Source organism: Mastacembelus armatus, chromosome 1 (genome assembly GCF_900324485.2).
Source record: "Mastacembelus armatus chromosome 1, fMasArm1.2, whole genome shotgun sequence".
In the NCBI taxonomy this organism is placed as follows: domain Eukaryota; kingdom Metazoa; phylum Chordata; class Actinopteri; order Synbranchiformes; family Mastacembelidae; genus Mastacembelus; species Mastacembelus armatus.
In genome coordinates this window covers 18,531,932-18,552,430 of record NC_046633.1, presented here as the reverse complement: position 1 = coordinate 18,552,430, position 20,499 = coordinate 18,531,932, and the positions used below count along the sequence as shown (strand labels likewise).

General features: G+C 41.0%; 6 protein-coding genes across 7 annotated transcripts; 3 read left to right on the top strand and 3 right to left on the bottom strand.

Annotated features, from left to right (window-relative positions):
* Positions 1-1,350: 1,350 nt before the first annotated feature.
* On the bottom strand, positions 1,351-3,016 carry calhm1b (calcium homeostasis modulator 1b). Its single transcript, XM_026304053.1, has 2 exons — positions 2,471-3,016; positions 1,351-1,857 (listed from the first exon to the last, which is right to left on the bottom strand). Exons 1-2 carry the CDS (start codon positions 3,014-3,016, stop codon positions 1,351-1,353), a joined length of 1,053 nt encoding a protein of 350 aa, XP_026159838.1.
* Positions 3,017-4,554: 1,538 nt separating this feature from the next.
* On the top strand, positions 4,555-8,287 carry LOC113128752 (inositol 1,4,5-trisphosphate receptor-interacting protein). 2 transcript variants are annotated; one of them, XM_026304291.2, is made up of 2 exons: positions 4,555-4,680; positions 4,967-8,287. In XM_026304291.2, the coding sequence occupies exon 2, from the start codon at positions 4,979-4,981 to the stop codon at positions 6,809-6,811; it is 1,833 nt and encodes a 610-aa protein (XP_026160076.1). In that variant the 5' UTR covers positions 4,555-4,680; positions 4,967-4,978; the 3' UTR covers positions 6,812-8,287. The 2 variants fall into 2 exon arrangements, with proteins under 2 accessions (XP_026160076.1, XP_026160077.1); XM_026304292.2 differs by having other exon boundaries at positions 4,560-4,680; positions 4,971-8,287.
* zp3c (zona pellucida glycoprotein 3c) lies at positions 6,918-9,833 on the bottom strand. The gene is made up of 8 exons (XM_033325171.1): positions 9,214-9,833; positions 9,022-9,128; positions 8,763-8,866; positions 7,917-8,097; positions 7,726-7,846; positions 7,541-7,629; positions 7,325-7,398; positions 6,918-7,090 (listed from the first exon to the last, which is right to left on the bottom strand). Exons 1-8 carry the CDS (start codon positions 9,763-9,765, stop codon positions 6,918-6,920), a joined length of 1,401 nt encoding a protein of 466 aa, XP_033181062.1. The 5' UTR covers positions 9,766-9,833.
* Positions 9,834-10,515: 682 nt separating this feature from the next.
* On the top strand, positions 10,516-14,500 carry LOC113128763 (ras-related protein Rab-40C-like). The gene is made up of 6 exons (XM_026304306.1): positions 10,516-11,206; positions 11,299-11,359; positions 11,454-11,514; positions 11,600-11,677; positions 11,841-12,063; positions 12,470-14,500. The coding sequence occupies exons 1-6, from the start codon at positions 11,053-11,055 to the stop codon at positions 12,766-12,768; spliced, it is 876 nt and encodes a 291-aa protein (XP_026160091.1). The 5' UTR covers positions 10,516-11,052; the 3' UTR covers positions 12,769-14,500.
* Positions 14,501-14,771: 271 nt separating this feature from the next.
* Positions 14,772-17,680, top strand: wfikkn1 (WAP, follistatin/kazal, immunoglobulin, kunitz and netrin domain containing 1). Its single transcript, XM_026303178.1, has 4 exons — positions 14,772-14,897; positions 15,878-16,027; positions 16,160-16,262; positions 16,458-17,680. The coding sequence occupies exons 1-4, from the start codon at positions 14,772-14,774 to the stop codon at positions 17,678-17,680; spliced, it is 1,602 nt and encodes a 533-aa protein (XP_026158963.1).
* An 82-nt stretch (positions 17,681-17,762) lies between these two features.
* On the bottom strand, positions 17,763-20,133 carry mettl26 (methyltransferase like 26). Its single transcript, XM_026303560.1, has 6 exons — positions 19,800-20,133; positions 19,490-19,652; positions 19,219-19,278; positions 19,041-19,108; positions 18,689-18,767; positions 17,763-18,551 (listed from the first exon to the last, which is right to left on the bottom strand). Exons 1-6 carry the CDS (start codon positions 19,991-19,993, stop codon positions 18,495-18,497), a joined length of 621 nt encoding a protein of 206 aa, XP_026159345.1. The 5' UTR covers positions 19,994-20,133; the 3' UTR covers positions 17,763-18,494.
* Positions 20,134-20,499: the final 366 nt, after the last annotated feature.

Genomic DNA, 20,499 nt, shown 5'->3' with positions numbered 1-20,499 from the left:
GAGATAATATTTAATAATAATCATAAATAATGATGATAATATTTTTTTTAAAAAGGGGGGGAGTCAAGGGGAGTGCTGCTTCTCTAATCCCCAGGGGGAGGGTGGCAGGTGGGGGGGAGGCTTCGTCCTGCTCCAGTAAAGACGTTACTGCTGAGGAACAGCTGGATTGACTGCACAGCTGCATGAACCACTAACACCATCCTTAATACCCAGCATGCATTGTAGGCTGTGCGGGGCTCAGGAGATGATACGTGTTCTGCAGCTACTGCTTTGTCTATTCATTGTTGGCATGTGAAAGCTGGTGGTGTTGGTAACAGCGCGCCCTCTGGTGAAATATGGTGAAAACTGCAGCTTCGTGATACATATACCCTGTATATGAAAATGTGCACGGGTTATTCAAACGGTTTACCAGGAAGCGACCGATAAAACTGGGAACTGAGCAAGGAAATGAGGGAGGGAATCAAATGCTGACCTTATTTTCTTAGCGATATGCAAATAGTTTCGACTGTCGCTGCCTTTTGTTTTTGCATAAATCATAAGTTTGCCTGATTGGAAATATTGTAGATTGTTCTTGGAGAAGTTGCTCTTATTAAACAGCTGATATTTTCACAGGATTCTAATAAACTCTTGTTACATGACCGGTACAGATAAATCATTTCTGTGAAATCCATCAGACTGTTTAGTTTGACTATGATATTAAAGTGACTCTACAAGGGCCAGTGAAGATAATAGTTAATGGAGTTATTCTGTGACCAGGGAATATTTATAATGGTCTGGCACTTGAGAGCAACACAAGCTTTTATTGTTGTTATCAATGAGAACTCTCCAGTGTGCTACAGCAATTACTTCCTATCAGCCTGATGCTGCAGCTCTACTTCTGCAGACTAGACTTTAGATTTTTTGCAGATTTTTTTTTTGCCAAACTCAGTCCTCCAGAGACTAAACTGGCTAAGTGTGTTTTCAACAATAATTCATAGCTTATGAATGAAACAGTTGTGACAACAGCAAAAGCTAGTTTGTACCAACCCCAGCTACCAGACATCTTCATCGTAAACTGAACTCTACATGAACCAGAGGTATGTTGACATTTTCAGTTTTTCCCACTTTGTGGTTATTTTGCTCATTTATTATACCATCAAAAATATATAGCACTCAGTTACTTTTATATCCATTCACAAAAGGTTATGTGCATTCAAGCAAATTCACATTAAACTAGATAATGGTGTGTAGTTTTAGCTCATTTTGATAAATTCTAAAAAAAAAAAAAAAAATAAGGATGTGATTTTTAAAACTTCTAAAAGAAATACAACTGTCTGAAAGCCAAAAAACATCCTCGTGCCTTTGAAGTCTTCAGACCTTACTGTAATACACTGCCCATTCCTTTTTTTCCACATCATGGGTGTGTCCTTTCACAAATCCATTGAGTGATCCATTGGCTTCTCCATTCAGTCTGCCATTGTTTTCGTCGTCTGTGTGGTCCTTTTTCAGAGCCAGAGCTGGCTTGCAGGTGTGCCAGTTCCACAAAACCTTATTCATATCATCCTGGGCCCTGATACCCAGAAGCTTTTCCTCATCGCTTTTCTTCTTGTCTTCATCTTCATTGTCACTGTCATAGTTGGGGTGATGGTGGAAGTTGCGCATCTCTCCACTGATGTTCTCAAAGTATTGGTGGATGCAGACCTTGGCAAAGCTTTTGGCGTGTTCTTTACAGGTTTCATCAAACAGCTTGCGTTCAATGTCAATGTAATGAGACCAGTACTTGGTCTTGAGGAAGGCGGCCTGAGTAAAACATGGGCGAATAGCTCGGATCAAGAAGGCTGCAAAGGTCATCATGAGCAAAAACATCCATCCACATGCCTGTGAAATATAGACATGTATCAATATATTAGCACAACTAACCGTTAATTCTGTGTTCTATCTGTCTTAGTAATCAGTAATCTTATTATTCCTTCTAGTGTTCCTCAGCAGCACATATAGCATGGTTTTATGCTTAGTTAAAGTCTAACAATTGAACATGTGATAGTAAAGACACGTCTAGAAGCTTCCAGACAGTTTCATAGTTCATAAAAGGAATCTGACTTTTTTGTGACATTTTGCTTTTAAGCCTTCGGCTGTGGGTTATATGTGAAACAGAATTTAGTCATCATTCATTTTTATTTACACCTGCACAAATTGGGCCTTATGGTGCTAAAACCCTGATGAGATCGGACTAAACTACATGAAGTACTGTTGCAACAGCATAAAAGAGTCTAGCAATGTTGTCACTGTTAGTGAGCTTGCTTCCCAGATTTCCAAACCATCATGCATGCTGAAAGCTAACAGCAATATGTATTGGCTATGCCATCAAATGTGCATACGATCTGAGATATTATTGATCTCAGTGATCTCCAGGTCTACTGCTGCCAAAATGTAGTCAACAAATGCTCTCATAGTTTAAACAATTTGTAAAGAAACAGAATCACCAATTTACCTGTGATATACACTTGATGTATCGTGACGCTGCCACTCTTATTTCCTGGTTCTCAAACAGATCTTTACATGGAATCCTTGCCAGCAGCTTCATCTTCTCGGTCTCTGACATCCCCTTAACGAGACTTTGATTCCCAAACTTCTCTATATCCAAGTTGATGCTGAAAGCACAGAGGAAACTCTTCCCATCCATGAGAGTGACAGACACCCATACTGCAGGTGCTATCAAGGATCTCTGTGTTATTGAACAAAACATGTAGCGAAGGATTGATGGATCCTTACTCCGTCTCCCTATGGGTCTTTTCCACTCCTCAGCGAGCACCGACACATTATTGTTCAAAACAAAACCCAACAAAAAGAACCATATAGGTGGAACAACAAGCAGTCCAATCCCATAGCTGTAGTTGTATTCTGGCATACAGGGGCAGCTGAACTCAAAGGCAGAGTACATCTGGGCACTAGCTAGTGCCATGATACCACAGATCCCGTTCATAAAAGATTCCTGGTTGGACTGGAGGAACTGAAACATCATACGAAACTTATCCATGTTGGCAGGTGTGGTGGATCTTTTGTTCAGACGAAGTTACACCTATAAAAGAAGAAGGAGGCTTCAAATATGGTGTATATATATATATATATATATATATATATATATATATATATATATATATATATATATATATATATATATATATATATGACTCACCTTAGAACCACTGTGCTAAAGTAATAGCTTTACTGATGAGAACCTCTTTATAAAGTCGTAAATAAGTTGTAACTAACTGCTTTATCATTATTTAATAAATGCTGAACAACCTTTGGATCGCCACAGATTTAAATGTCAGTTCATGAGTCATTAATAATGAATGGTAAGTAATTAATTATGATTAATAAGACATACTAAACCAGCAGGTCAGCAATCATATATGTTACTAAATACTCAATAACCCATAAACCTTAGGCCACGTCCTGAAAATCCAAGTCATTCTATGAACTGTAATTGAAAAATGAAAATCAGTAAACAATTTATAAACCATTAATAAAGGAATTGGAATTATTTAGAATTTATAAACTTTCTAAAAAGTGGTGAAGAGAAGCTGGTGCTGGAAACCCATTTGCTCATGTGACTCTTATTCTCAACCAGTTGTAATGCAGACCAAGCTTTATTTAGAAATAATAATAGAAAGCTATCTTTAGTTATTGTCAGAAAGTAACAAACCACACATACTTACCTGTTTTTTTTAGGCGTGGTTGAATAAAAGGAAGGAAAAACTTCATATAATGAAAATGTCCATAGTAAATAAGTTGCAGTTCTTAGACACTGTAGGTCTGACTGTCTGATTGTTGTCTCTCGAACTCTCTGTGGTGTTTTTTAAAGCTGACCACATCAACTCTCATCATGCCCCTCCCTGCACAGACACCTGCGTTTGGTGTGATGTAACAAAAAGCTCTCACTGAACTCATGCTTTCTCAAAGGCAGAGCTAAAGCACATAGTTTTCTATCAGACACAACTCACATGAATGTTTTTGTTACTTAAATGAATGCAGTGTGAAGTCGTATTAACTCAAGGTACTTACACCATGACAGTGGTGTCTCTCGCTACTGCTGTAGTCAGTAGCAATCCAGACATGCAAAAGTGGCCTCGAACCATTCAAATATCTGTGGCTTTGGCAGGAAAATTTGGGGCTGATTTGATTTTCGCTTGTTTAAGAAGAACCATATACATCAAGGGGGACAGTGTATCCCATGTAAAATACAAGCACTTGTGAATCTCTATCTTATTAGTTAATTTCTCACAGTCCTTTGAATTCATGGGCACCTGCTGAACAAAGCAGAGCTCAACAAACCAGCCCACAAGAGCCTAAAAGGCAGTGGCTTACTCTCCTATTCAGGGATACAAACCATTTTCTACATAGTATCTGGCATAATGCTTAATCTTTCCCATCAGGGTGTAATGTAGTTGCATTTAGACTGCTAATGCTGAAAGCTCAGACTTACAGGAAGTCTCTACAGTGTATTGCACAGGAAAATGTCATAGCACAACACATGGGCTGGGTGTGCAGGAAATAAGTCACGAAAGACAACCTACAGATAAAGTAGGAAGAGATAGCTGAGCTGGTGGCTGTACAAGGTTACACTCTAACTTCCTCCTTTGTACCTATTCACACGTTACTGGAACGTTGCACCGTTGAGATAATCGGTTTCTTGTGGTGCGTATTTTTTATTATTTTCCTTTAACACTATATGTGCAGTGATGAATGATGTTTCATATAGAATGCATTCACAGAAATTAGTAAAGAGGATGCTTCAAGGCCTTCAAGGAAGTAACTGCTTTCTTGCTTTGCATCACTGCGAAATTTGCCAACAGGAACATTTCTCAAAGTATTCTACATATAATTGCAAAGGATTTTATTTTGTGTTTACATATCTTGAACATATTTTAATATTACTGGAATTATATGTAATGATTTATTATGCTGTTTGACTTATTCTCAGGCAGTATTGACAATGCAAGACATTCTGCTGAGAGTGTTCATGGTGACTGTGGGCCTACTAACGTATCCAAAGGTGAAAGAGGAATGGGATGGAGTTAGTATGCATAAGTATGAAGAGAGGCTGCTGAGGGAAGAAGAGAAACTGGACCAGGAAATGACACTTAGTGAGGAAATGACAAATTTTGCTGATAGACCCCAGGAAGACATTAGAAACGGTGCAGAAGAAAAGCCAGATTCAGAGGAAAAGACTGCTGATCCCAAATTCCAACAAGGGGAACATTTTATTGAAAAATTTGATCCAAATTGTCCACAGAAGTCCAAGAGTGAACCTGAGCATGGTCTGAGGGCATCACAAATGCACCATGAGCAAATGGAAAATATACAGGTAAATGTGAAGAGGAATCAGGGTGAGGACAACACTGATGGCATGTCTATAGATCTAGATGGACAAGGGCAAGATGAAAAGCCAGAGAGTAAGGACGTGTCTGTGCAAGAAGTCCACACCAAGACAGTAGAAAACGAAACCTCCGAGATGGCCACAGCTACCTGGGAAACAGATTACCTCTGGTATATATGGAACACATTCTCCATTATATCCATGATCCGTTTCTTCAGGAAATACTCAAGAAAAAATTCCCAAATAAAACAAGACAAATTCAGGACCTTCCCAGTGACATGCATTACCGGGGAACTGCAGCTACCAGACAGTGACACACTACAGAGTTTTCATTCAAAATGTGTTTCATCCAGAAAGAAATGGAGGGAGGATGTATTTTTAGATGGATTTGCAAATGACCTGCTGGAGGCCATGAAGACAATCTGTGACAGAAACGGTGGTATAGTGATTGAGGACTTTCAGATGATGGACACATGTGATATAACTGTCTACTTTAACCCACCTGAGCAGTACAGTTTTCAGTGTCTGCTCTGGAATAAACAGGCAAGTGACCTGCTGCCAGATATGCAAGTCGGCGGTCAAATAAAAATGCTGGCAAATAAGAAAATACAAAACTGCTGCCCCTGTCAGTCTTCTGGCACAGAAGACATGGTTTGCCTGCTGCATTGTGAGAATGAGAAAGTAAAGACAAAAGTTTCTGCTGTCTGTGAGGACCTTCTTTGCTTGAAGAACACACCTTTCCTGTCAAAATCACAGGTTACCAGATGGTTTCAGAGTACTATCAAACAAGCATGGGCATTGATTTCACATAAATATGAGTTTGAACTCAACATTCGCTACATTGACGCTCCAGGTGCTCTGGTCATTCGATTCAGATCAGGGAAGAAGGTTAGTTTTAACATGAATCCTGTGGTTAAATTTAACCGTGATGCCTATTTTTACATTCCACCTTGCTCCCCAACAAATTTGGATACTTTCTGGACACTCTCGCTAAGCAAGTACGAAGATCATCTCTTAGCACGTCTCTCTAAAAGCCTGCCTGAAAAATCCTGCCACATCCAAACTCTTGAAATTGCTTGTTTCCTTCACAAGACACAGACATCACTATCAGGAAGCAGTGCTCTCAAAGATTTTCATTTCAAAAATGCATTAATGCAACTGCTTTTAACCAAACACCCATCAGAGTGGAAACCCAGTTGTCTTGTTTATAGGCTTCATGACTTACTGGACTTCATGGAAAGAAGCCTGGAGAAAAAGCTGCTGCACCATGTTCTTATTGGGAACCCTTTAAGACAAAGGATTATTCAGCTGCCCACCGAATTCACTCAAGCAAAGACGGTGAATCTCTTCCATCCCCTTGTGGTACATAACTGCATCTACAGAAATGCAGTGATGCATTTCCAAGAGATGCTTAGGAATGCACACATGATCATTCATGATTATCTTTAGTGCATTGACTGTGCCAGAAGTTGCACTTAAACAGTTTTAATCTCTTTGCACAAAGAACAAAAACACCTTTTTCCCTCCAATTTCTTTTATTTAAAAGAATCAATCTTCAATTTTTTTTTAAATTATGCTCCCAGACATGTGTATCCACAACCATGTCAGAGTCTTCCCAACTGAACATGTCAGGGTCAGGGGTTTTCATCCGAGGGTCAGCCTCAACAAAATGATCCTCATCCTTCAAGTCAACTTTCCACGAAGGACTTGAGATTGTTGTCTTGAAAGCTGTCAAAGAAGGACAAGAGTTACAAACCCTGGTTTGTAGAAGAGTAGCTCAGTTTTGCAGTTAAACGATTGTCAGAATGGATAATCACTGGAATTGCAAGATTGGCTGTACATAACTAAATGCTTCTTGAATTGACTGATGTTTCACTTTGTACCAAACAGGCTCATGTGTAAAACTGCATTACACAGGTTTTGAAGTTACTTTTCATACTGTGGTATTAAGGGAAAACTTACCCCTAGGCTGTGCAGAAGGGCAAGTTGATGAACAGCAGGTGCACACAGGATCATCACTGTACAACTCCTTCCACCTAAACGGTTATTAGGTTTTGAGACACCAGCAAATGTGATGGACAAAACAGACAGCAATACTCAAAATACCAAAGTGTTGACAAAAAGCTTGTCATGAAACACTGCAACCTGAGGGCCCTACTTTAGCCAGAGTCAACTCACTTTTTAGTAGCTGGGTCATAATTGCAGGCCTTTGAACTCTGAGTTGGAGTAAGTTTTCCAATAAAGGCCTCACAGTGCATGTAGAGTTTCTGGGGGAAGGGAGAGAAAAAAAAAAAGGGATTTTAGTGTATCAGATTAGAAACCATTTCAGTGTGCAGCTTTGTGCCACTTATGACTGGTAGTACCTGTGATGAGGCAGACGAGGCATCTTTGAAGAAGAAGGCACTCACACTGAATCTCTGTGCCATCTTTGAGGATCCAGTGAGGAACTTTGACTGTTTAGTCATCATGCCATCAATCATGCAGCTGCAATTAGAGAACATGCAAGTTAGCCTCTAACCAAATGAAAATGAGTCAAAGCATTTTAAAAACTTACCCTTTGTTATCAATGACTGGATATTTGGGATTAGACTTTGGGTCTCGGGAGCGTGTCATGAAACACTTGTTAATGTACAGCCTCCAATCTCCAGAACTTGCAGTGTAGCCAGATTGCTTGGCCTCAAAGTACATTGTCTGGCCCAAGACGTAGGCATCACTTCTGAGTTTATTTCCTGATGCTGAGGCAGTGAGGAAATGGGGTAATCAAACAATTTTGGACAAGAGGGTTTGCTATGTCAGTGATTCAGTACTTAGTGTAAATTGATGCTGAAATCCTAGACTAGGATTGTATGTTTGCATATACAATACAATTTATAACATTTAAAGACAACAGATCCTCAGAGTAAATAAAAATCTATATAAACTAAACTGTCACATGCTTTGAATCATTTCTGAAAACACATTTTACTTCAAGTATGTTAAATATTTAGATTTTAAATTCATTGCACTCAAGATGTATGTCTAGAGTTTAAGCAGCAAATTTCTAGACAGGTTTAACTTAGCTCATGGGTGGGCAACCCATGTTCCTCAAGGGCCACTGTAACTTGTTTTCAAGGACCTGTCCTGCCCACTGCTGATTACCAGGATAAGGTATGGTCAGCCAATCAGAAGCTGGAAGATACTAATTCACTTTGTCTCCCCCACCCACCCCACTAACTCACTCATCCAAGAAAGCTTCAGCTTTTGATTGAACACACATGATCCTAGTTAATCAGTGGGAGTTGTAATCCATTTTTGGTGTTAAATCCTCTTTTGCAAAACCTGTGCTGAGGGCTTTGCACTGGAAATAGTTTTGCACATGAAAATGAGCATAAAAAAAATAAATAAAATAATTGCAACATACCATCTTGAAGAGTAAGGGCTAGACTAATGCCAAAAGGCATTGCTTTGAAAATGGTGCCTCCTTGTAGTAAGGGATAGAAGCCAACTTCATAGCTGTAAAACGTTCTGCAAGAGAAAACTAAATGAAAACTAGAAAAGCATGTCATGGGGGCTGACAAATTATTTAGATCTAACATTAAATAGTGGAAGCTAAGATGGTGGAAATTAGTTCCAACTTAAACCTAAAATACTTTCACAATGTGGTTAAAACTAAAGCTTACCTAGGAAATATACACTTCAAGGGAATCTCAAATGGCATTTCCCTCAAAACTGGAGTGGTTGGTTTGTAGTGGAGCACATTACTGATGGTCAGCTGATCTGTATGGCTCTACAACAAACATACATTTTGTATTGTAATGTCTCAATGAAATGAATATATAGAAAAATCAAGAAGTAAAAGCACATTTACCAACCTCTCTCTTGAATCCACAGTCAGTTCTCAGAAGGTACAGGAGGTAGTAATGGGTTTTGGTACTTTGGTTAACAGGACAAGTACCTAGTTTTAAATATTTGTATGCATCTATAGTCTTAAACACACCTTTCTTTATTCTTACATAGATTCTATCAACATGACACAGGACTTCAACCAAACCAGTTGGGTCTCTTACTCGTCCAATATTAAGAATACTGGGAGGTCTACCAAGTAACACTGCCTTGGCCCAGTCACTGAGGTGTCCTGTACCCTTTCCTGGCTTGAAAACCTCTTTCTGGTCCTTGGAGGTTGAAACAACCAGATATTCAGGCAACGTCTTGGTTTGAGTTTTTGAGGATCCACTATCTAACGGACTGAATTTGGCTCTGGGCATTAAGACCGGCATATTTTCTTCACCTGCCTCCGTTTCCATTCTCAACCATTCTGCGTCAGGGTCGTCTGCAAACAGGTAATCTCTAAACTCAGTTTCAAGCTGATAACTATAGGCAGAACAAAACAGCAGCAAAAAAAGCCCCATATCCATCAGTCCCATTTTCACTCAGGCAGCTGACTCCCAGTACAACTAACCCCTCACATACACAAACTGACTGACAGTCAGTGTTTCACCTACCTTATATGGGATTACCCACAGATGGTGCAAATTCCAATCAAGAACAACCAATGAGACATGACAAATAATAATCACCACTTAAAAACCAAGACCTTTCCTTTAGTCTGCCACACGCCACTGTTATTTTATTATTAGCATACCATAATATGACATTTCCAAACATAACATTTAAATAAAATCTATTTCGTCGAACGCCTCACCCTAAATTTCAAGGAACCATTCATCATAGAACGAGTATGAACCGGGAAAATTACATCATTATTATTGAAAAGTAATAAAATTACTAATTATATAAACACGTGAGACTCTCTTACGAAAATAGTTTAAATATTTCTCGTAGTAGATTAATCATATCAATACATTTCACATTACGGAAGCCGATAAGCATAATGTAACACCCAATGCAATTTCCAAAAAATCAATTCATTTGAAATAAAGGGTGATATTTAGTTTGCTTGGATTAATACATGTAAATCTAGCAACCAATATAGGAAATTGATTAAAAAAAAACCCAAAAAACTATATATATATATATATATATATATATTTTTTTTTTTTTACTTTTTTTAATATATATATATATATATATATATATTAGAAAAGAACAACATTTTGGGGTTCTTTTATTTTTTAAAAATCACACCGGATGTTACGCAGACAATGACATATGCACTCGGAAGTTCCAACGGAGTCTCCTGGACTGGACGTTGTGCTCCAAAGCTGAATATGCTTCGCAGGCGTTTTTGTTTGTAAACAAAGCGGAAGAGTCGTATTTGCTGTGTCAGAGTGTCGCTTTTTGTGGGATTAATCAGCCTCGTTTTTAACTTCTGCTGTCTGTTTGACTTACAATGCGCTGTTATCGTTGGTGTTAGCTGGCTAGCTATCCAGCAGCTAATGTTAACTGCTAAGGTTGTTTTGCTCGTCAGTGTGAACCTTAACATTAACATTAATTGACGGCGGTGACACGCTACACACTGCTAACACAGTGGGCATTTGTGCACATAGTCCAGGAAAGAAGGGAATAATTTAATGTCTGAGAAGCGACGAACTGAACGACCAGTTTGATGTAAATTGTGAGCGGTGTGCTAGCTAGCCGGTTAGCTAACGTTAACGTTAGACGGCGTTGAGACTGTGGGGCCGCCTGATTCGGTCCTAACCCCAAAGGTGGACGTCTGGCGAGCTTAAAAAGCTCTTCGTGAATCGGATCCAATGCGCGGAATGATGGGGTCCCAGAGTAGCCCTGTTAAGAGTTACGACTATCTCCTGAAATTCCTTTTGGTTGGAGACAGCGATGTTGGAAAGGGAGAAATCTTGGACAGCTTGCAGGATGGATCAGTAGAGTCTCCCTATGCCTACAGCAGCGGTGAGTCTGTGTTTCTGTAGCTGGCTATTTCTATGACTTCAATTAACGTTACCAGCATTCACTAACGTTACGTGTATTGTGTGAAATCTTAGGAATTGATTACAAAACTACCACGATTCTACTGGATGGGAGAAGAGTGAAATTAGAGTTATGGTGAGTGTTTCATTATCAACTCAGTAGAAGCTGCCGAAACGGACAGTCCTACAGCATATTGGTTCACTTACATGCTTATGTGTATTTTCATCAGGGACACATCAGGGCAGGGCAGATTCTGCACCATCTTCAGGTCTTACTCTCGTGGCGCACAGGTAAGGGCTTGGATAGGATCCTTGATCTTTTTTCTTATTCTTTAAACCTGTAAGTATGTCAACATGTTCGGCTTCCACTCCAAAGGGTATCCTGCTCGTGTATGACATCACTAACGGCTGGTCGTTTGATGGCATTGACCGCTGGATCCGGGAAATTGATGAGGTAGTCGCCTTCAACCTATATCTAGTTGAAATATAGGAAGAACATGTGTTATGTGTATCTTCCTCTACTACACTGTCAGTAGATAAAAAAGATGGACAATTAGAGCTGATCTTTTCTAAGCCTGTCTAAGTATTAAAATATTGTAACCAAATATTTTCATCAGCATGCCCCAGGTGTGCCCAGGATCCTGGTAGGAAACCGACTTCACCTGGCTTTCAAGCGGCAGGTGCCAACGGAGCAGGCAAGGGCGTACGCAGAGAAGAACAGCATGACATTTTTCGAGGTCAGTCCGCTGTGCAACTTCAACGTCATCGAATCCTTCACAGAGCTTTCACGCATTGTGCTGATGAGGCACGGCATGGAGAAATTCTGGAGGCCCAACAGAGGTGAGTTGGTTAAAAATTTGTTATCTCCTGATTCTCTCAGTTAAAGTTCACTCTGTTTAATGGGTTTATTTTGTGAAGAGGTGCTAAATGGATGGCTGACATTAATGCAGTGGCTTCTGGAGAAGGATTTAGATGGTTGACTGTTAACTTTAATCTTGCAACTTGTTTTGATAGCAACACAAAAGAAAGTAATGTACATGTTTCTTCCACATCCATAGCAATTTAGATTATATTATCTTACATTCTTACCTCTTAATGTCATTGTTCTGCCTGAATTTTCGTAGTTTCTTTTTTTTTTTTTTTTCATGAAATTAACAATGCTCAAGATCCGTTAAACTTCATAATTTATTTTATTACTCTGACTCATGATAGCCACATTTCTGTCTTGTTTTGTCTTGTTCTCTAGTCTTCAGCCTCCAAGATCTGTGCTGCCGTTCGATTGTCTCCTGCACACCAGTGCACCTCATTGACAAACTGCCCCTCCCTGTGGCCATCAAGTCCCACCTCAAGTCTTTCTCCATGGCCAATGGTATGAATGCAGTCATGATGCATGGACGTTCGTACTCTGTGGCCAACAGTGCAGCATCAGGCGGTAGCAGCAGCGGAAGCAAAGCCAACAGTCTCAAACGTTCCAAGTCCTTCAGACCTCCACATAGCCCTCCAAAGAACTCATCATCCTCTAAGGGGAATTGTAAGATTTCATAGTGAAGGAGGGGGCTAATGGTTGCCTCCATAAGGCCACTATTCAAGGTGTCGTGGCTCCAAGAGGTCACAAGGCCACAGAAGAGCATGGAGAGCTGCCAGCAATCTTCATCAGAAAAAAAGCTGTGAACCTGACCTGTGGGAACTGACTTGAGTGGTTGGATTGGTTTTTGTTCCCTTTCGCCTGCCATCTTGCGGATGTCCGTTTATGTGTAGTCTTTACTACAGAGACTCACTGTGATTAAGTTGAACAAAATTTCCCGTGTACCACCAGATGTGAATCAAGGATTATCAGTCACCTGCTAACACTACAAATGAGTGCAGGGACATTAGCTAACTTTTATTCGGAAAAAAGATTGTATATTGGTATTTAAAGTTGGACTTGAAGTTGTAAATATAGTCTATTTGCTGTTGTTTTGGTCTGTGTCAGTTGATTATTCTTGGAGAGGAACTTCTTCTGCTTGTTTTGTCTGGAATGTTTTGGAAGCTTTGATGTACAACTTGTGTGTTTACTGCCCTGCGTCTACTGTACAAAATTCCCTTTGCAACCTCAGGATGCTTCTTATTTAAAACATCTATTGGTCAAGTTTTAGATATGACCGGCCTAAATTTCATATCGTGTACATATGGCTCCTTTTCCCTTTGAAAAACAGTCTTAGTCTAGTGCTGATTTACCTGTGGAAATGTCTAGCAACGCCTGTTCGTCTTCCATCAGGATTTCCTGTGGCACAACTGAATTTTACTGCAAATCACGTTACCCTCCATCAGTCATAGACTCAGACATTTGTTGACATTCCCAGGCCTTTTATGCCTCTAAAGCAAAAAAAACATATTTTTAGTTGTATCATTTCTGTCAACAGCATGATCAACCCCTGGGGAAATGAAAAGAAGGCTTGGTGCTGATGAGGAAACCTTGTACAAATTCACTTGTACATATTGTTTACTCAGTTGTGGTATTTTGCCTTCAACAATTGTGTCTTGGTTGTTAACAGGAATTTGTAAACTCAAAACATTGGGGAGAGAAACATTTTGATTGCCTTTTGCATATTTTATATACATACAATGTATTTATGAATGTAAAGCAATATGCATCTGCTGCTGTTTTGCAGCCATTTGGTGATATGTGTGTCTGTGAGAATCAGGGGTGCAAAGTCAATGGGGATACCTGCTACTGTAACATTTTTACTGAGTGTTGCTGCTTGTTTGTGATTTTTAAAACTTACATTCATTCTTGTGGCACAACCTTCAAATGTAACTGGAGGGAAAACAATACAGTTGAAAATGTATGGACACAAGGTAAGAACTATGAAATGTCATACGATTTTAAGGCCTTCAGAAAAAGGGTCATGTTCTTGTTTTTTTTTTTTAATCAACTATCGACTGTGAATAATCAAATAATCTACACAAACATGTTTTTTGACAGATGCTTATTTTCTTTCCACCTCTGATTAACATGTGCAGTATATTCACTTTAACATTCCCACTGTCATGGCTACATGTATGTGATAAGGCCATTGAGAGCATACAAGTGGTGCATGTTTCCTTCAGGCGCCTGTTTAACGTGCTGTATGGTGTCAGACCAGTACTCCTGCGAACATTTATAGCACTATATATAAAAGTTTGATAAGGACACCGCAGCTGTGTGGCCAAAGGTTTGGATATGGACTTCATTATAATTTTGTCTCCATTAAAACGCCCCCCTCCCCGTCAAAATAAAGGATAAATCTTCAAGGTTGCTTTGTGTTTTCATCGACTTGTGTGCTACGTGGAAATGATTTATTTTTTTTCATGTATGAAGGTCATTGTGCAAATTGTGGGAATATTTTTTTTGTTCCCTTTGTCCGCGGGGCCCACCGGTGCTCAGTGCAATAAAACCAGTGGGGCGGGGGTGCTGAATTGATTAGCTGCTCTGAGGGTATTGGCCGGTTTTGGATAACCGGCACTTCGCTGCAGCTCATGAATGCAGCGCGGTCAAAAGTCATCTAAAGGTTGCAGGGTCACTTCCAATGAAAAGATCAGGGGAGCTGCTTCTCATCGCCTCCAAGCTGCGTCGAGACAAAGATGAGTTGCACCCTATTGAAAATGTGGTGATTTGCGTCTTCCCGCCTGGCTGTGGCATCTCTGAGCTCCGTGTGAATGAAGGTCGATGGTAAACTGACCGACGTCTAGACAAGACGGACGCAGCCAAACGAGTTTTGCAGGACATGATGTGACACGCCCCGTGTTTGGTTTCACGCTTTCCGCCACGGGCGATTTGTTTTTAAAGAAGCTGCTGTTTGATTTGTGACAGAAAACATATATCTGGAAAAGTTTGTGCTGCGTGAAACGCCTGGAGAAATCTAACCTCAGACAGAATTCTAACCCAACAACTACCGCAGCTGTGAGAGAGAAACTGGCTCATCACGGTCTTTATAGATGACACCTCCATAAACTGTCTGGACACATCTAAACATTCTCACCGGAATGTGCACCTCCGTGCGCACAGCTCGCCACCACGGCCCCACGTTTTTCTTTGATGTTTTTACAATGTTTGTCCAGTTGCTCCGCTCATGGCGCTGCTTCATAAAAGTTTCAGACACTGGACGACCATGTGGGCGGTCAGAGGGGTTTCCACCTCCATTCACAGCCTCCCAGACTGAAGTTGCGTCTTTCTCTCATTGTGTAGTTTCGTTCGCTTATTTTGCTATTCTGAGGAATGGACCACGATGAGATTTTGCCCATTGTAGCAAGCGTTTGGTTTGTAGTTGTTCCAGGAGCATGTTTTTTTGCAGTCTAAATGCATTTTCACATAATTTCTGGAATGTATTTTTGCATGGAAACTCGTCCAGACCGTTGAGAACACAACTTTTCTCCCTGCTCACATGCAGCAATCTTATGTTTACGCACAAAACGGACGGCGACCTTTAAAACCAGACAATAGTTTTCTTCCTTTTTTGAAGATCTGGAGGAGGAATGGAATTACTCGGTGAGCGACTCAGGCATAAAAGCAACAATGTATGAAATCCCCCCACAACTCTTTGAGGATATCTGTATAAAGGATACACGTTGGCACAAAGCACTCAGTTCAAATAAATTAGGATCAGGATGGATACGTGCGTATATTTTACTGCAGCTCTTGGTCTGTGAATTTCCCGAACTTTCTTCGTGTGCAAGTGTGGCAGGATCCAAAGCGGAACACGAAGGATTTTGTCCCAACAAGTTAAATTCCAATCTGTGGGTTGATGCGCAAAGCACCTGCGAGAGGGAATGCAGCGTTGATGAGGTGATGTATATGTTAATACCCTAAGTGATCTAATGATTGAATAATTATCACTGTATTATTCTTTTCATTTAGTCTTTTGTGCCTTTTCCATAATTTCTGTTTTTTTTTTATTTTAACATTCCGTGTGTCCAGGATTGTGCTGACTTTGAGAAATGCTGCACCAACGTGTGTGGCCTCAACAGCTGCGTAGCTGCACGTTTCTCTGATGGAACCTCTGCGCAGCCAGACGGGCAAGGTGGGGGGAAAGGAGATGCTGCCCCAGCCTCCACAGCATCCTGTGAGGGTTTTATCTGCAGCCAACAGGGAGCGACCTGTGACATATGGGATGGGCAGCCCATCTGCAAGTGCCAGGACCGATGTGAAAAGGAACCCAACTTCACCTGTGCTTCAGATGGTCTCACTTATTTCAATCGGTGCTACATGGATGCAGAGGCCTGCATCCGTGGGGTGACTTTAACTGTAGTCACCTGTCGTTTCTACCTCGCCGGGCCCCACACCAGTCCGCTGCCTCAGGACACTACGGCTTATCCCACCCCAACATCCTCTCAAGAGGAACCCATGCCCCCAACACTGTACTCCAACCCCCACCACCAGTCCATCTATGTCGGGGGCACGGTCAGCTTCCACTGTGACGTCATTGGAGTGCCCAGACCTGATGTAACATGGGAGAAACAGAGTGGGAGGCGTGAACGGCTGGTCATGAGACCTGATCAGATGTATGGCAATGTGGTTATCACCAACATCGGACAGCTAGTCATTTACAATGCCCAGGTGTGGGATACAGGTATCTACACCTGCATCGCACGGAATTCTGCAGGAGTTCTTCGTGCAGACTATCCACTGTCTGTCATTCGCCGGGCCGATGTTGATGACTTCTCTGAAGATCCTGAGATGCCCATGGGACGGCCCTTCTCTCCAGCTGACTGTCTGGCCGAAGTCGATCTGAGAGTGTGCAGTGGAGAGCGTCACATGGACTGGTATTATGACAGCAAGATCGGCTCCTGCCTGGCCTTCAGCAACGGAGGATGTGATGACAGCCGCAATCGGTTTGAGACTTACGAGGAGTGCAAGGCCTCCTGTCAGAGGGAGGGAATGGGCATCTGCTCCCTTCCGGCTGTACAGGGCCCCTGCAAATCTTGGGAGGCACGGTGGGCCTGGAACTCCCTCATGAAACAGTGTCAAGCTTTTGCCTATGGTGGCTGCCATGGGAATGCCAACAGCTTCCGCACCAAAAAGGAGTGTGAGGCAAACTGCCCACAACCCAAAAAGAAACCTTGTAAGACCTGTCGGGTGAAGGGGAAAATGGTACCCAGCTTATGCCACAGTGACTTTGCTATTGTTGGGCGACTGACAGAGCTGGTTGAGGATCTGGACTCTGGGTTAGCTCGCTTCAGCTTGGAAGAGGTCTTGAAAGATGAAAAGATGGGGCTGACTTTCTTCAATACCAAACACCTAGAGGTAACCATTGCCAAGATAGACTGGAGCTGTCCCTGTCCCAACATCACCGTGGAAGAAAACCCTTTGCTGGTGATGGGTGAGGTGCAGGACGGTATGGCCATCATCCAGTCTGACAGCTATGTCAGAGCCATAACTGAACGCAGGATCAAGAGGCTACGTGAAGTTCTCAGAAAAAAGACCTGTGAGGCACTCTAAAAGTCCCCAGACTTGTTAGACCTGTTAGCCCACAGACAGTCTGTGGTCATGTCTACTTAAGCACTGAAAAAAAGAATCAGGATTGCAACAAGAAAAGCTGATATTTAATAGAATATAATTCATTTCAAGACAGGCTGTACTACATTCCAGATGTTTTGGTGAACCCATTTATACCAATGATGAAATGCTCTTTTTAGAAAGTTTAAATACAAATATTTCTTTTTGTCACGTAGCCTTTATGTTTGTATTCAGAAAAATAACACAGTAGTTGGATTAGCAGCCAGACAAAATGATCAACTTGCAAAAATTCCTATCTTGTTATGCTAAAGAAATAGACATCTACAGTATATTAAGTCTATATTGTGTTTTACTGTATTGTTCTTTATGTTGTCTTTATGTTATTTACATAGATCTTTTATGTAGATTACCTTTTGTTGTTTATATCTTCAAGATGTTCATGTACAGCACATTCTCTCTTACGTCTCTCCTGCAAAGCACTTCTGCAAAGTTACTTTTACCGTCAGTCTCTGTGAACTGAATGAATAAATAATAAAAGACCACGTGGGTGTCTTCAGGTAAATAGTATTTCACAGACAACAGGAAGCTGTGAGCCTAAATTACTTTTAAGTCTGCAGTACAGAAGAATATGGTGTATTCTAGATAAGAGTATAGCAGCTTGGATCAAATAATTTAATCAAATGACAATGTGTATTAAAATATGTGGAAACATGATTCATTTACAATTCTGGAAAATATCTGAGCTTCAAGTGGTAAGTTAAGGCGCTTTGAGCATCCTGCTCCAAAACAGAGAAATTCACACCACACTCTCCTTCCTGAACAGAAGACACTTGTTGTTTGCTGGCATATCCACCTAGGAAACAGAAAAATGACATTATGCATAAGCTAATGTAATTAGTTAACTAATGATTCCACAATTGTACTGTTAATATCTACATCTTTTTACTTTTCAAAGCTAAAAAATAATCTGTTTGATGCTTAAATATTTACCATCTTCTCCAGGAATAAACCATTTCGTTGTGCTAAAGTACTAAGAAGGGAGATATCCCTGAGTCCCCACTCTGGGTTCCTGCAAGATTTGAAACAAATACAGTTCTTAAATATCCCACAGTCTCATTTGTGTTAGTTATCATGTAGATGACAAAAACACAGAAACTTTAATGATTAGGCACTGTCTTGTAAGCAAGTAGATGCTACTCTATATTTGATCTGAGGACAGGTTAATATATTTTGAGCAAAATCCATGACTACCCATGTATTAGAGAAGACCAGTCAAATATCTTTATAAGAAACACAAATTCCATGAAGCATTAAAAGATTTACGCAACACAGCGTGAGTTACCTCTGTCGTAGGCTGTAGTCAAAGTCAACATTACTCTGAGGGGTAATCCGACCATTCACTGCATAGGGCTGGGGGTAGAGTAATAGTAAAGTATGTTGTGTAGCACTTCCATTACATCTGATAACAGCAGGAGGTAAGTGCATGTTTGTGGCATTGTTTTTTTTTTTTCCCCACTCACCCCATATGTCAGGAGAAGACCATGGGGCTTCAACACTGCTCCAGCACCTTTGAATAGACCCTTAAAGACAAGAAACATTTTAAGGCATCTCACTGCTGCTCTGGCTTTGGGTCAACTCTACAGAAAACCTACAGAATAAGGTCTGATGTTGTGACTCCTCTGTATTTGTGCTACTTCTGCACAATGGCTTAGCATTTGCTATTCAACTACAGATGCCACAGTGTCCCTTGTACAATGTATCTCATAAATGCAATTCATCTTATGGTCCTACCTCTGTACAAGCTATTGGAGAAATGTGCATCATGTTGATATTGAGGACCAGGTCGAGGGTCTCTGGCTGGATCCCTCCCCAGTACTGATGGGGCAAAGAAGCATCCAGGTGGATGGCAGGCTTCACATTGTTCAGTGGGTAGCGAGCTCTGTACGCCTCTATACTGAGGACGGAAACAAAAGACATCATTGTTAATACAGGCACCCTCTAACAATACACACTTTACCAGCAGACATAGATGCGTATGTCCAGCTTTAGTAGCATTAGAAATACAGATGGTCGCCTACTAAAACACACAGCCTGTGTTTACCTGACTAGGGACTTGCGGTCATACTCGGAGGGCTGCCAGGTGATATTCCGCAAGGCCTGGGCGAAGTGTATCACATGCTGTCCGGTACCGGAGGAGATTTCCAGAGCCTGCAGGAGTCTCCCGGTGTTCAAACTCTCCCGGAGCACCACCAGGATGGGCTCCTTGTTCCTCTCCGCGGCGGCGGCGCTCAGCATCGTCCCAAACTCCGAGTATAGCTGTCGAATTACACGGTGCAGTTTATGTAACCAGTCCAGCAGACCCGAACAGCGTTTATCCTGCCTGAGTGTAACTCAACGCCACCCACCAATGTTTTGGATTTTTAACTGAAAATGGCCCACTTCCGCACGTGCTCACGTGATTCACTTCTCATCCAATAGGAGCAATGGGTGGGCAGGAGGCGCTTTAAACATTAGGCTTTCTTTATTGAAGGGAAAATAATCAGGAATACATCGTATTTTACAGGTTTTAGCATGTTTTCACACATGAACACCACATTTCCCTTAGGCTCAAATTAAGATCTAACACACACAGCAAACAATTTATAATAAATAAAACGTTTTGTCTGAAGAAGGTAAAATAGTTCAGGATTGTCAATGTGGCGCAATAAAGGTAAACTGGGTCACAACACCTTTTACCCCTAATAGGTAAAACAGAACAGCAATTATTTTAGTACAATATGTAAAATTTGTGCAAAATATGA